The 16,078-nt window shown below is 37.6% G+C and overlaps 1 protein-coding gene across 7 annotated transcripts in view; it reads right to left on the minus strand.

The window, feature by feature from the left end:
* Positions 1-1,156: 1,156 nt before the first annotated feature.
* Positions 1,157-16,078, minus strand: part of PHKB (phosphorylase kinase regulatory subunit beta) — a 70,162-nt gene continuing 55,240 nt past the window's right edge. For 3 of the 7 annotated variants that reach the window (XM_039558141.1, XM_039558139.1, XM_039558144.1), the window contains 8 exons: positions 15,717-15,774; positions 13,880-13,970; positions 12,109-12,311; positions 9,850-9,984; positions 6,375-6,504; positions 5,883-5,990; positions 4,414-4,554; positions 2,032-2,169 (listed from right to left, as the gene is read on the minus strand). In XM_039558141.1, coding sequence (XP_039414075.1) covers positions 2,032-2,169; positions 4,414-4,554; positions 5,883-5,990; positions 6,375-6,504; positions 9,850-9,984; positions 12,109-12,311; positions 13,880-13,970; positions 15,717-15,774 — 1,004 coding nt within the window. Of the gene's footprint in view, positions 2,170-4,413; positions 4,555-5,882; positions 5,991-6,374; positions 6,505-9,849; positions 9,985-12,108; positions 12,312-13,879; positions 13,971-14,839; positions 14,931-15,716; positions 15,775-16,078 lie in introns of all 7 variants that reach the window. The other 4 variants (XM_039558143.1, XM_039558140.1, XM_039558145.1 and 1 more) reach the window with 2 other exon arrangements.

Consider the following 16,078-nt stretch of genomic DNA (forward strand, 5'->3'; position numbering starts at 1 on the left):
TCTTACTCCTACTTCACCCTAAGAAAAATTAATGGTATTGTCCCTCCAGACTCAAGAACCTTTTTCAGAGAATGTGAACTCTGCTGGATTTTGGTATCTTCATCTTCTAATTTATCCTTATTTTGTAGCAGCTGAAAAATTGTCCCAATCATAATTTCATAAACCACATGTTCAAGGCTATAAAGGAAAACAGGAACAGTTTGCATGGATTTTCATTCCAGAGTTGTATAAGAGTAAGTGGTTACTGGCATTTTCATTCCTTTGCAGTTCTAAAGTTCAGACCAAGGTCAGCAAACCTGAGGCTTACCAATAACTGAGGTGCTAATTGAGTAAGAGCAAGAGAGAAGGAGAAAGTAGTGGTAAGAATTAAAGTGAGTTACACTTTAAATCGTAAGCAATTGCAAAACCAAAACCAGAGCTACTGTCAAAGAAACTGCCAGTGCTCCTGGAGTAATGTGTAGGTTCTGTATGTAAAGGATTGTTTCCTTTCAATAGCATTTACAGTTTATAGACAAGAATTATATTCTGTATTTGGATGGCAAGAGATACATCCATTTCCAATATTATTGTTAAAACCCACTAGAAACAGAGATCTTCCTACTCATGTTATCACTGAGCCATGGCCAGCTGCAGGCAACACTTAACAAAAGGGCAAGTGGAATCTATTGCAGCTGCTAACTCCTCGGGCAATAATGCAGTAAAAAACCCGAGGCCACGGACTGTTTGAAGGAGTGGCTCAGCCACTGTTCTGTGCTGCTGAACTGTCCCCACCTTGCTGCAGTCAGGGCAGTGCTGCAGCCAGCACTGGACTGCTCCAGGACAAACACTCCGCAGGCTGGGCCCACGCCCGAGCGACTGGGGCTGTCCTCTGGATCAGCATCCCTGTCCCCCTGCTTGCAAAGATAAATGTGTTACAGCAAGGGGAGCAGCAGGACCACTGGCTTTGCCCTCTAACAGCACCTGCCTTTGACATCAGCATGGCAATAAATCAGTCACAGCTGAGCTGCAGCTCCTCACTATCAGTTTAATTAGGAAATCGTTTAAAGACCTGTTCTAGAACTTTAGTATGTTTTGTGCTGCTAAAAGAGGCACTTCTGTGATTCAAGGTGGTTGCAATAGCAGGTCAAAGGTTGCCCTTAAAGTCAGCAGGAGTCTCTTTGCATGTCACTTAAAGTATTTTTATTTACGGGGTTTTTTTACAAGCATTTGCTTTTTATTATTTTCACCAAAATAAAGCATAGAGCATATAGTGTTTTCACACATTTAGGAAATAAATAAGTATATCTTGAATTCTTTAATGCCATGATACCATATGTAATACAAAGTTATTTCTTCATTGATTTTAATTTTAAATACAGCTTATTTGCCCTTTTTTTAAAAACAAAGTTTGATTGTGTTACCATACATTTCCCTTTTTAACTTATAGATGTTTAAATAACAACTGGGAAAATACAGTGATGTGTATTGCTAGAGATAAAAAATTGCTCTATTAGGATGAAACCTGTATATCAAGTTATCAACTGATAAATTAAAAAAACCCAACACATTAAATGAATGTGTCACTTGAACTGATAAAGAAAACCTTAAGAGAATAACAAATACTTCCCCTCCAATTTGTTTGTAGAATAATAAGAAAATAATCCAGTTTTTGTATTTCTACACTGATTGGTATGCATGTTAATTTATCTTCTACTTGTTTGCAACTATAAATGAATAGAGGTATAAAGACAAAATCTCATACTGCCATTCCCTTGAATTTACCAGCTACAGTAAATGCATAAGATCATAAATACATTCCCATTCAACTTAAACACTACAGGACTAACTTCATGTGCTCAGTTTCATGCTGCATAGTTGAGAAAGGAAAAAATCTGGTGGCACTTGGTATCTTTAATGGCACTTCTTTCAGCAAAGGGTAGGATACGTTTGTGTCACTAGCCAGGGCTACCCCTCAAAACAGTACCCTAAGTATACTTGAAAAATACATAGAACACTAAGTAAAACAGCAATTCCTGTGTTGTGTGCCAAGCTTTAGCTAATGGTACAAGGATCATCGTTGGTTGATTTCATTTCCCCTTCCAGCAGCAAAGTGATCACAGCCTTGCTCAAGTAGCTGCACGTTCCCTTTTTTCCAAGTGGGTGGGTGTTGTAGAATGCAGTCATGTCACTCTGCAGAGAGGGAAAGGAGGCTGCCATTAGTGTGAATGTGGAAAGCAGCCAAACCCAGAGAAACAAGAACAAAATCAAATATGTTAAAAATGCAAATGTGTTTTTTGGACTCTAAAACTAGAGAAAAATTCTGCTCAATTTTCAGAATTCTCCCATATGTACTTACCTGCATCTACTTTCCCACTGAGTTTTCCAGGACTGCACAGATACCACCTTCTTAACATTTTTTAAAATGTCATAGCTGACAGAGAACAACTGCTCTCCTAAAAGATGCAGCTGGGTGATGCCTGTGTGGTAGAATGGTGAGCCAGGGCCTTGGGTGTACACGAGGTGTAAACTGACTGAAGATTTATTCAGAAGGAAAAAATCCAAGATCCAAACCACAGGTAGCACATGAAGTCATTCATTAATCAGATCACCAAAATAGGTGTCCTTCACTGAACACCTGTTTTTCACAGTTAGTGACATTAAAACACCTGCTTACTCTCAAATTATGTACTAGCTGCTCTAAAAAAGGTTCAATGCTTTAATTCAGGAAATTGATTACTTTTATTATATCAAGGGCAGAGATTGTATGGAGAAAATACAAGACTTCTGTAGCTTTAGGGTGTGTCTAAACTTACTAGAATAAATAATTTTGATATTTATTACATGTTAACAGGGAATTAACAAAGTTCAGAATATTTGCAAGTCAGTTAATAGAAGACCATAGTTCAGACAACTGAGGAATTTTTAGCAGTGTTAGGAAACCTTGAGACAGAACACCCTAAGAACAATCCCAGACAGGGTTACAGTTAACTGCCAGCAGAATCCATCTGGGAATAGGGGAGAGTCAGGTGCCAGAAAATTTTAATGCAAGGAGCTGAATTTCCAACAACAATCTTAAATACTATTCACAACTCTAAACTGGGGGCTCTTTCTAAGAGATAAAAAGGCATTATTCTAAGTAGGTCTGGGCTTGGAGAAAAAAATTCATCACTTCAATAGAGGCTAGGGCAGCACCAGTAAAAACTGGGGCTTGCATGGAACTTTCCTTTCTGTTTCTAGCCACTGGGGATTTGCAGCTTGTCACAGAAGTCAGTAGGAAATTCCAGATGCTGTGTGGAGCTGGCACTTGAGAGCCATTTGTGCAGCTGATGGGTGGTTTTGCTACGGCCACAGAGTCACTACCCTCCAACATGGACCAAAAGGATCATAATTTCAAGAAAATTGTGTTCTTTTCTAAACAAAGGTATTTTGAAATTGACACATTGCTGGGGCTGGGTATTTGGCTTGCTTTCAAATTGTAGTACAAAAAATGAGTGGCAAAAAAAGTGAACATTGAAACATTTGAAAGAGTTCTTAAGCAGCACATCCTTCCTCATCTTTTAAAGGAGCTAAATTCAGCAAGAGGAAGGGCTGGTGCATGTCAATGAATGAATCAATAGATTCTTCAGAGCTAGCACAGATGACTTCAAATATATTGTGCACAATAAAATGCCAGCTGGAGTGAGGAAGATCATCCTCAGTAGATCTGGGACTTGGCCCCACTGCTTTACTCCTATCTTCTCCTTCAACCAGTCCAATAAACCTGGCTTTATTACAGAATTTCAGAGCTTTGAGGCACCAAAACTTGCAGTGAGAATATTTAGAGATCTTTAAAGCATAAAACCTATAATTCTAGTCAAGTAAATATTAAAAGCCTTTACTCCTTTATTTGAATTTTAACCAAAAGTTTGCCAGATCATGAATGCAACTCTAGCAGAAAAATCAGTAACTAAGAACAGTTCTGTATTGCAAGTTCTTACTTGAATACTGTCAGTATGACTCCTTTGGTTATTAAAGTTTTCTTAGTCTCTGTGTACATAAGATCCTCAGTTCACACTTCCTTGCTGAGCTTTAGTTTTTTTCTTTTATTTTGTTATTTTTAACTCTTCTCAGTTCTAGTGTCCTTCCTAATGAATTCTTTCCCCTTTGAGGATAACTCTTCCAGCTTTACTGAGACTCCACTGCAGAGCCATGGAACACTGAGTATTCTCCTTACCATAACATTTTGAATTTACAACTCAGCAGTAAAGTGCACCTCTTTCATCTCTGCTTAGAGGCTCTTTGCAGACCTAGGCAGCACTTGGATATATTAATTTCTTGTTTGTGTTCCATTCTGAACTTCTATCAATTGCTTTTTACTCTGAACTGCATGGAATTAACACTTAGAACTAACTTCAATAAGAATGGTAAATTCTGTAACAGCAATATTTCACTCACTTGATTTTCAGCTCCCTTTGGACTGCTGTGATCTTTCTGAAAGTCATGAAATGCTTCTTGCACCACTTTGTCCAAGTCCACTTTGTCCTGGAACTCTAGTTCAGGATTTCTCTCCAAAATAACAGATATAACCATCAGCAACTAGAAGGCAGAAAAAGATTGTAAGACTTTAAATTTCATTTTTTAGAATTCAGGTTACATAATAGCACTGCTAGTAATTGCATATGCCTCTTTGAAGCAGGAAGCCATTTAATAATGGCACAGGTAATAGTGCACAGATAATAGAATTCTGACTTTGATAAAAGAATCACTGGAAAAGCAGGCTTTTATAAAGGTTACAATTGCTGGTGACTGCCTATGTAAGGGCACAGTGTAAATGATTGACATTAACATCTAACTTGGCTGGGAGCCAGGGAAGTTATTTTCCATTTTCTTCAGTTCGCTGTGTGGCTGCACAAATGCTGGTGCTCGGTGGAGAGAGTGAAAAGCAGCAAACACTGAACCTCAGCAGTTGGTCTTCTGAGGCATAATCACAGATGGCAAAATTCTGTTATGACAAAGTTTATAAAAACCAAAGACAACAGTGAGCAGTAAAGCCTCTCTTCATCAGAATTTACATTCCTTATATCTAAAATGGCTTTAAAATAGGAAGGTGAACATGATGAGTGTCCTGTTGTAGTATCTACAGGTAGGCAGTGGAGTTTGCTCTGGCCACCTTGGGCTTGGTAATTTGGTTATCTTTCAGCAAAAACGGGGGCTGTTCCTGCAACCAGCCTGACCATGAGCTGTTAGCCAGAATTGAGAAGGGTTTGATGTTCCTGGGGAGTAGCACTCACAAGCACCAGGGACACGGACTTGGGGACTAACAATGAATGCTGCAATGAATAGACAGCACAGATGCCAGCAACGGTGCAGCTGCTCCTGATCTGTTCTAAAAGCAAACATTATATGCAGTGGTGGGGAAGGATTTAAACAGCCTCTTGCTTTACTGTTAGGATGAGGAACACAAGGAAATGGGAAGGTGGCTGATTCAGTAGTGTAAAGCTACTTACGTCAGCTACTAGACAGCTAAAAGCTACTAGACAGCCTCAGCAAAAAGGGAAAGAAGAACCCTTCAGAAGGCAAGCTGGTTATTTTAGAGCAGTTTTCCTTAGATCTAGAAAATTGTTAGGAAAAGGCTAAGGACTTGAAGGAAAGCTACTTCAGAATTATTAGATTTTTACCTTCTCTGACCTAATTATATTGGTACTGTCATTAATATTTGCCAAAGGGGAAGAACATCACAAACTTGCTCTATTCTGAACATGTAACAGGAACCTGGTTACTCATAAGCAATCGATGGAGAAACCACTGAAGCGAGTGTTTATATGGACAATGCTATTTCTTCAAATACATGAATCTGTTTTTTTGTTTTAGGCTGTAACATGCTAAGGCACATTATAAAATGTCATTAATTATTGGCCACAGACCTCTACGATGATCTGCCTGTATTGTGGCTGGTCGATGTTTTGCAGCATATCTTCAACTAGGAGGGAAAAATTCATTTCATACATCGTCATATCCGATAAGGTTGGTTGCTGAAAAACAAGTAATATTTTTATTCAAAGACCACATGCATTAAATCAAAACCACCCTGCAGCAGAGCCTACTTGCCTGTTGAACAGATAATACTCAACTAAGATATAATAACTGCTGTAGGATCAAAAAGGGAGCATATTTCAGAGTCCATGACTTGGAAAGAATCTTCTACACTTACGGTTTTATAAATGTGGTTTAAGAGAAATAGTTTGCTTTTATTCTATTCTAATTGTATTTTACTCCAAATAAAAAAGAAAACTTGAAAATACATTTTTTTCCCCCACTTAACAAGTTACTCCAAGTAAAAATAACCATTAATGATAAAACATTTCACCATTATTGTCAGGTGGAACAGCAATACCTGAGACTCTGTGCTGGTTTACCTGGGGCAAGAATCTCCCTGCCACGATTAAGCCATTGGGGGTTCTCTCCAGGATCTGCCACACGCGATCATAGAAGCCGGCGGGAGTTCTGTTCAGGGAGCCATCCAGCTGCCTCCTGTTCAGCCAGCTCCTGTGGGCACACAGGGACACCCTCAGCAAACCTGGCACTGCAAAGCCCTGGCCTGGGAGCAGGCAGGTGAGCAGTGACCCCAAAGCCATCTCCTGCTGCACTCACAGCACAGGTTGTGCTCCCTGCTGAGGTGCACCCTAAAGCAAACACAAGGGCTCAGCATGCAGAGATCACCATGGCACCCTTGGGGGTGTCTGTGCTTTATGGAACTGCAGAAAAACCAGCAACTGTGAAATCCATCCAGTGCAGGTCAGTAACGGTAGTAGATCAAACTCATCAGGTCTAATCATATTAGAAAAATGCATTTCAGCAGAATTGTTGAAGGCAGGGGTTGTTCCTGATGATCTGTAGAAAACAAGTGGCCTGCAAATTTAGAAAATTCAACAGAATGCTTTTGTTAAACTAAGGCTTTGAACAAACTGAGTTACATTCTTCATGAATCACAAATCCTGTTTGCCTTCAGAAGCATACTGTCCCCAACCTTTTTCTTTTTTACTTAAAACTATGAAGTCTGGAATTTAATTTTCATGGTTTTTTCTTCTCAGTGTTACTATAGGAATGGGGCTTTAGCCAAAATGTTTAAGACACCAGCAATGGAACTTGACAAAGTGGCATCCATGGGTATGATTTAATTGGTGGATTCATAAGACAGATTTAAGTTTTGTGTGGCAGTCCTGCATGTATTTGACAGAGAAGACTTCCTGAAGTTACTTAGTCCTTACTTGCTTTTTGAATTTTAAGTAGAAAAATAAACACACACATTATTTTTTAGAAAAACTACAATTAAATTACTGCTTTGCAACATGCCTTTCTATATTTCTAAGACCTGGTTCTGGTAGGCTGCTTGAAAAGAAAAAAAAAAAAAAGAAAAAAAAAAAAGGAAAAAAAAAAAAAGGAAATTCCCAGATCAACTTTAACAATATTGCTTTGCAGAACTTTTGTAGCCTAGCTCAAATTAATTCAGCACTAATAAGTTTGGAATTTTAGTTTTTGCTCCATTTGTATTGGTAGATTAACATGACACGTTTAGAATAAAATTACTTGTTTGCAAAATTACCTTTTCCTGCAGCCACCAGTGTGCTTGATGAAATTACTAAAATACCTTGCATTAAAAAACCCTTACTCTTAAATACTGGAGAGAAATTGTGAGAATTCCTTCTGAGATACAACCAGTAAAGAGAACACTAATTCTGACAACTCCATGCATGGTTTCACACTTAAGTTTCTTAGTGTGTCTTGGTTTGGCTTTTTCTGTTGGGTTTTTTTTTTAAGAAAAAAAAAGGAAAAACTTATCACTAAGTGGTGTGTTTTCTGAACAAGTTTGAGCTCTAGGTAATTGGGATACACTTTCTCAGAACAAAGGAGATGTTTAAAGTTAATACGATAAAGCCAGGGTTGACCCTACACACAGTGGGGCTTTTTTTCTGTATAACTGTACTGGATAAACATGACAAGTTAAGGAAAAGTGTCTCATAAATCACTTCTCAGTTATACGCTCAACTACCAAAAAGTTGTGTCTACTATGACAGTTTCATCCTATTGTCTGCACAGCTCTGTCCTTGGATTAGGACAAGAAAACTTCCATAAAAGCAAAAAGTCAGGTGGTGTGATAAAATAACAAGTTGTTTTCTTAATACAAAAAAATACGTATTTGAAGATGACAAAATGCTCTGACCCATCTACATTAATAGAGTAAGGAAGAGAGTCCTGCAAACTGAATAAGTAAAGTGAGTTTTATAACTGTTTGGACCATTAAAAGAACAATGCTCCATTTAAAAAGGGTTACTTGCAATCTTGTGACCTACATAAATAGATTAAAAAGTGTAATCTGTAGAGTCTTGTGCTTGCAAAAATTTTACCCTCTGTGAAAACCTGGAGAGAGGTGAGTTGTGGAGAGACTGTTAGGGAGGTAAATAGACCATTAGCCCTTGCTGTATGACAAATTAACTGGCAGTGAGATATGGTATCACATTAGCAGAGATTTTTCTTCCTAAAAAAAAAAAGAAAATCACAAGAGTAGGAAAAGAAAAAAAAAAAAAATTTTGTACTTCCTGGCAGGAAGAGAACTTTTAAAAACAAGTCACTAATGGGCAAGGAAAAATGAGTTAGTAATACTGTACAGGAAGAAGTTAGAAAAGAAGTCAAAAGACTGAAAGTTTTGAAGGATATGCTGGCGAGCTTTTGTACTCAGATAACCCAAAAAAGAATCCTCATCCTCAGAAAATCAACCCAAGTGCCCTTCAGTGACCTACCCATCACATGTTACAGGAATCAAAAGCAGCAGCTGCTGTGGCAACTCAGGTAAGATCTCTGATGAAGGATGGTGCCTGAATTGCTTACTGAGATTGACCAAACTGTTTCCTAAAGAGCATTAATATTTAATGGGAAATGCTGCAGAGGGGTTGTTCTGCTATGGTTTTACAGGACAATGTCAGCACCAACATGAGCAGAGACAGCAACTAAACAGCAAGCACTGATAAGCACAAACAAGACTCTGAAAAGCATCTGGGAGATACAGACCAGAGCCAGTGGGGCTGAGAGATGAGGCACCAATTTAAGGAGGTTGTTTCTCAGGGATTATAGACTGGGGAAAAACACAGGTGTGTTTTGAATGAAGCAGGAGCATAAGCAGCAGGATGTGTGGTGTAATTCCTCTTGGTTGAGAGAAAAGACCCATCATCCATTCAGTCAAGGACTATGGAAATTACCAGCAATATCATGTGCCAAAGTTGAACTTAACTTGAAGTAAAACCAAGAGGAAGAGTTTTAACTTCACTCTTATCCATACAGTTAAATGGAAATATTACAATTTTAACTTTTGTCTTGCATACTTTGTATCACAATGAATGTTCTTTTTGGCAGCTGGTTACAGCTCAGAGAAAAGATTCCAAGTTTCAGGCAGTACCACTATCTTCTAAGAATTCTAGAGAACATCTGCTCTTATTCATATAATAACCTAGAAGAAAGAGGGCACTGAACAGCAGACAAACTGTTCTTACAAGTTACTTAAGTAGAGGTATTGGGTAATTTTTGGCTCCTTTCCCCACATCAAAGAGTGTAATGGTTCACATTATAGCAGACAGATCTCTTGTCTGTGGCAGTAAAGAGACTTCCACATAGATAGAGCTGAAAAGGGAATATGCAATAGAAAAGAAACAATTCTAGAACCTGGCCCCATGTGAAAGAATGAAAAAGTGCATTTTTTGCTACCATCCCTTGAATAATTACATAACTGATTACAGATGCGTGGTGATTTCAGGTGCACACAAAGTAGTTCAGGAATGAAATGTACTTGAACAGAAGTTTCTGAATAAAAACAGGAGCCACAGCCCCACAGCTCATTACCTGCCCGGCTGCTGAGGCTGAAGAATATCCAGCAGAAGCTGCTTCACCTCACTGGGGGACATCTGGTACAAGTCCTTGGCTGGCATATCCCCAGCACGGATTTTGAGTTCATACTGCATAGCATGGATAATCCATCTACATAAGGGGAGGAATATATTTATTCATTAAATACAAAGTTTCCAAATAGGAAAAATTAGTCTAATAAAACAGCTCATAAGAATTCCACACAATCCTGCCATTTGGCTGTCAGGACATGCATAAAATATCAGACAAATATTCTCCTACTCTTCCTGTTTGATTGGAACATGATACAAGCTGAAAGGGATAATGCACAGATTTTAAGAAATGTGTTGTGAAGCATGTTTTCCATAGAGAAAATTGATTGGACTACATTCCCTATATCCCATGTTCATTAAGACAAACATTTACCTGCCTTTTGATGTTAAAATTCCTGCTCAGAATTATGCTCTGACAATATATGCATTTTGCTGATGAGTTTTAAAAAGCCATAAAATTTACAATATTTTACATTTAAAAAGACTTCAGGGCTTATGTCTACTTTTAGCCTTTGAAATTCCTTTTTGCAGTCTATCACGCTTTGTTTTTCTGCTTCTTTTTTAAAGAAAATTTGATTCAATAAAAATATAGCAACAGTGAAGATTTTTAGCTTTAGGTATCAAAGAGGCAGAACTTGGCAAAATGGTAAAGGGAAATGCCGAGTTTTATTGTGCACATTATGTAAAACCAGTGCTCCAGCCTCTGATGCAGTATCAAAGATGAAATAACGTACAGATACACCTGAAGCCAGATAAGCACAGAGCTCAGCCTCTTACCCTCTACACTGGTTCAGTTCAAGTAGGCATTACCAACAAAAGGCAATGTAACTGTTTTTTCTTCAAATAGTCCATAACACCTGATCAAGGCTTGGTTACGTCAGAGCCTTTCTGTGTTTATCTGAAAATGCAGTGTATTCTTAAGAGATTTAGGCTGTCATCTCTATAGCCACATTCTGTGGTCATTTAACTATTTAGCCAACAAGGTGCAGAATGTTTTTGCTTATATAAGCAAGTTATTTCTTCTCTAAGGAATTCTTAGTAACTACACAGAATTTGGACATGTCTGGCCAGCTGATTCAGTGTTGGTTAACATTTGAGGTTTCAAATGCATTGGCCGTGCAAGATACCAGGGAGTGTTAAGCAATATGGGCCCATCACATTATGCAGAACATAGTACTTTCATTTATTTTAGCGGGTGAATAGAGTCCTTCTCTTGTTACTAAGATTAACAACACAACTGGCTCAGGAATTCTTTCCCCACTCATGACTCAAATGTGTCTGAGTCCCTTGCTGGTATTTTCTCTTTGCAGTGGCCTACAAGCCACACCAAAGTCAAGACCGGACCTTCTGCTGAGCTCTTCACTGATAAGAGGTGAATTCAAGTCAGTTGGCTGGGAGTTTTTACAGTAATAGGGCTGTCAGAAACTTGATCTATTTCAGCATGAAACCCTGAAAACAAATCAATAACAAGACACTAAATCAAATCATTATCAAACTGGAACGGCTTTTCTGTGAGAAGGTTAATTTTGCTCACTGGAGTGGGTGATAACACTGAAATAAAGGAAATTGAATCTCTAGCATTAACCTTGGGAGAAAAAAAAAACCTGCGAAAAGGATTAGCTACAGAGAATAAGGAAGGGGAGGAAAGAGGAGTAACGTGGATCTGTAGAGAAGACAGAAAAGCATTTAAGTGCAAAAGGATAGATGTACTTCCAGTTAAACGTAATATAGGCAATTTTTGGTTTTATGATGACTGGAATGTACTGCTAAAGAAGATATATGAATCTTGTGTGCTAGAAAAAAGGCTGCTTGTATCTACCTCCAGTGCTGAAATGTTACATGTTTATGGAAAAAAATATGGAAGATGAAAGACTTAAGTTCTGATTCTAAAGCATGCTCACTGATTCTGTAAATCTCAGTCAGTAGCACCTGGCCTCTTCAAAGAAGTGCTTATTCAAATGCATTTCTCCTCCTAAATGTGAAAAATTAATTAACTTCTGTGGGTAGCAAAGTAAATGCAGATACCACGGAATGTGACAACATTCCAGCACAGCGTCGTTGTAGGTCACCTTGCCAAAGAACTAAATAGAACAGGTGGGAGCTAAATGATGTTTTAACCTCGATTCAAGTTTGTGGTTCTCTGAAGTCTGTACATTGCCCTGCAATTCCAGCAGTAATAAAGAAGAGCAGATACTTTACTGACCCAATGCGTATCTTCAGCATTCCACTGAACAGTTCTGGGGAATTTGAGATGATCCAGCCAATATGGATGACAAGTTCCTGCTGCACCACAGCTTCTCTTTCATCTTGTAATTGGCATTTTTCATAGATGATGTTCTTAATCACTGCTGGTGATAAGGGGTTAGAAATAACTGCTTCCTCCTGGCCAAAAGCTCCCAGTGTCACCTGTGGTACAGTGAAAACAGTTCAGAAAATAGGGACAGGAACAAAAGCTCTGCAAAGCAATTCAGAAACTAAACTGCATCAACTCTGCCTTGCTTGTTAACAATTTCACAATACAAGGGTAATTTTATTCCAATGGCTGATGCTTGTTAATACTATTAATTGGATGCTATTGAAGTAATAAACTTCACTAACAACCGCAGTGAATATGGAACATACTTTTCCAAATTAAAATACCAAGTACAAGACCATTGCTTTGGTTATAATCAGGACTGTACATTAGGTTTAGACAGTTATATAATTTCATACATTTTAGATGTGGAGCTCAATTAAAATTCAGAATTAAATTTATATTTTGTTTTCCTATTCCTACTAGCATGCTAAAAGTTACAGCCTTGATTTTAATAAAATGTATTGCTGGTTCTGGATTGTTTAATGACAAAAAAAGGAATTTTGTTAAAATTCTGGTTTGTTTTCAATCTACTGTCAGTAAGACAGTTTTTCTGTTCTAATAAAGATCATTGTTATTAAGTGATCAAGGAAGGGAAGCAAGGTTAAAAACTTGCAAATAGCCTTAAATTATGCTGCATGCAGGTGTAGTTTCTTCTACCACTGAGTAGCACTCAGTCTGGAGTAAGACAACAACATTACACATAAGCAAGTATACACATACATATATTTAATACAAAAATACAGAAATATTCAATTAGTATTATTTGGAAGCAGCTATTCGTGAACTTAATTAAAATTATTATGCTCAGGAAGAAAAATAATGTCCTCCTTAGGAAAGGAAAAAACACTGATGATCAAACTTTCTTTCAAACAGAAAACTCTGAAAGACCTTTTGCTCAGCTGCCACCCACAGGTTGTCTTATGCTCAATCATACAGAGATTTGCATTTAAGAGGTCTTTCAAAAGATGCCTTATTACTTCACTCCCTCTACTTTTGTGAATAAGAAGGCATATAGATAAAATCACAGAAAGGTTTGAGTGGGAGGGGACCTTAAAGATCATCTCATTCCAACGTTCCTGGCTCCAAACCCCATTTAACCTGGCCTTGAACACTCCCAAGGATGGGGCAGCCACAGATTCTCTGGGAACCTGCACCAGGCCCTCACCACCCTCACAGGGAAGAACTTCTTCCTAAGATCTACTCTAAACCTACCCTATCTCATTTTAAAGCAGTTCCCCTTTGTCCTGTCTCTACATGCCCTTGTCAAAAGTCCCTCTCCAGCTCTACTGGAGCCCCTTTAGGCATTTGAAGGGGTTCTGAGGTCTCACCAGAGACCTTAAACCCAAGGAGTTACATAAATCATGGCCTCTTCCCCTCTTCCCTAAAACCTGAACTGTCTTTTCAGTCTTATCCTGTCATTAATTAAAATTATTATTCAATTCCAAATACAATTATTAAACATATCTCTATTTTCTCTGGATTTTTCTTCTTTGGTAAGGTTTTTTTTTTAGCCATTGGGTACTTTTAAAAGAAGCATCAGAGGCCTTCAAAATGAACAAGCCATTTGTTTAGTTTCTGTTATCATTCCTTAATACATTTCTGAGGAGCAAAGACTTACCTGCTTGCCCTGAACTAAAACATTAGTAATAGATGGTGCAAGGCTGTCCACTAGTTTACCTAAAAGACTTGCTGCGAAGCGCACAACAGACCTGAGGGCAGAAAACAGAGCAATCCCACTACATATCACATGCTAGTTTAATGAATTCAGATATCAATTTGAAGTCTGCAACAGCAGAGATCTCAAAATTAACTCAGTGAATACATACATTATTTACAAAGTGGAATTCAGATCAGATTTTATGCAATCTTCTGTAGATTTTCATTTTTTAGTTTAGATACAGGTTAATGGATCAAAAATATATTTAGATAGAACTCATTAAACTACCAGTTCCATAAAAAGCTTCTTGTTCTCTTCTCGACATCATCTTGAACAAAGACAGGTAAGAAATCCCAGCTCCTCTTTTATGACATTTTCATCATTTTGCAAGATAACTTTGGTAATTTTTAAATCTATTTAAGGAAGAGTCAGGAAGATTTTGCAAGAGAAAGTACAACACATAACACCAAGGCTTTGCTGTGTGTTCCATGCTGAGGTAATACTTTGCATGTGTGGCATGAAAAGAAGAGACTTGTGTCACCTGCTAGGTTAAAAACAAGCTGTAACTTCTAAGAACCACATTTTTGCATATATGCAGTTGATAGTCAGAGATAAGAATATATTTAATAACAATTTATTGACACAATACAAACCTAACAGACCTGTAATTAAGCTTTTCTAGCACAGATTTTGAGGCTACTAAAAACCATTTATCTGCAGAGATGAGGAACAAGCTGTAATACTGTACGGTGTTAGTAAAAAACTCAAACATTTGATGTTGATTCCTGTGAAAACTGCTACACACTTCTTAAGATCAAGAGCAAAGCATTTCAAAAATGCATTAGCTGATACTATCAAAATGCAAAGAAGCAAAAAAAAATAATCTCACAGAGCTGCACTTCAGATTTCTGGGCACTTTACCTGTTTCCCATGTACCAGTAAAGTAGTAATATGTGGGGTTATAGAAGAAGAAAATTTCTGTGCAAATGCAGCACTGTAGCGCAACACCAACCTATATGTGTGTCACATGGCAATCATGGAAGAGAAATGAAAAATAGTTTACATATTTTGTTTCGAAAAATACTTCTGATTTTTATTATTTACAAAAAATACCACCAAGGTATTTTGGTTCTACCTCATTATTGGCAAAGGCCCATTTAACTGTACAAAGAGACAAAAATGAAAAACAGCTTTTATATTTACTGACCTGTTACAAATAGTTACAGAGTGAGAGAACAGAGTTCAGGACAGGCTTGACTTTGATAAAAAGAAATTAAACTTCTACTGAGCTTCAGGGCAAAGAAATTAATAAATAACATGTAAATATCAATCTGCTTGCTGAAACCTTTTAAAGTTACTGTGTCAAAGTCAGGCTCAAAGCAAATTACTTCAGGGCAATAAATCTGAGTTAGTGCATCAGCTTAAGTGATTTATATCTGATCACCAGCCATCCTACATAAAGCTATTGACAATATTTTATCATGCCCTGTAAGAAATAAGAATATTAACATTCTACTCACATTCTTTTAATTTAATGAGGCCTGTGTATTGGCAATAGCACTCAGTGCAAAACCAGCCTATTGCTTTCGTATTTTAAAAGAAAACAGTAAGAAACTGCTTCTTAATTTTTTGAAGTCTATTAAACCAGACCTGCAGCTGCCATGCACCAATACAATTGTCAGGAAAGCTGTCATTTTCCCTCCTTTAAGTGTGAGAGAATTCAGCCTTACTTTCTATAAACACATTAGGAAAACAAAATTGGTGTAAGCCAGAAGGAACACGATATTTGTATACAAACCAGAGCTTTCTGCTGCCAGCTCGTCTGTAGATTCTTTCTATATGCTCAGCAACAGTACCTAAAGGCATTTAACAGAAAAAAGAAAAACAAAACACAAGCAAAAAAAGATGCACAGTTTTAATTTAACAGTAATAAGGCAAGTTTGATGAGACCAGTTAATTCCGAATCTGCTTGAGTAAAGCACTTATCTATTATGCTCAACATCTAAAATTCAGATGCAATCAAGTCCTCTGTCTCCCAGTATATGTTGTAATTCAAAAAGCCAAACCAGATTTCGGCTAAATTTCCTGCTCATGCTATAGAGACACCTATAATATCACCTATTCCTACAATATATTGGGGAAGATTAATCCATATACAGA

The sequence above is a fragment of the Corvus cornix genome, chromosome 11 (assembly GCF_000738735.6).
Source record: "Corvus cornix cornix isolate S_Up_H32 chromosome 11, ASM73873v5, whole genome shotgun sequence".
In the NCBI taxonomy this organism is placed as follows: domain Eukaryota; kingdom Metazoa; phylum Chordata; class Aves; order Passeriformes; family Corvidae; genus Corvus; species Corvus cornix.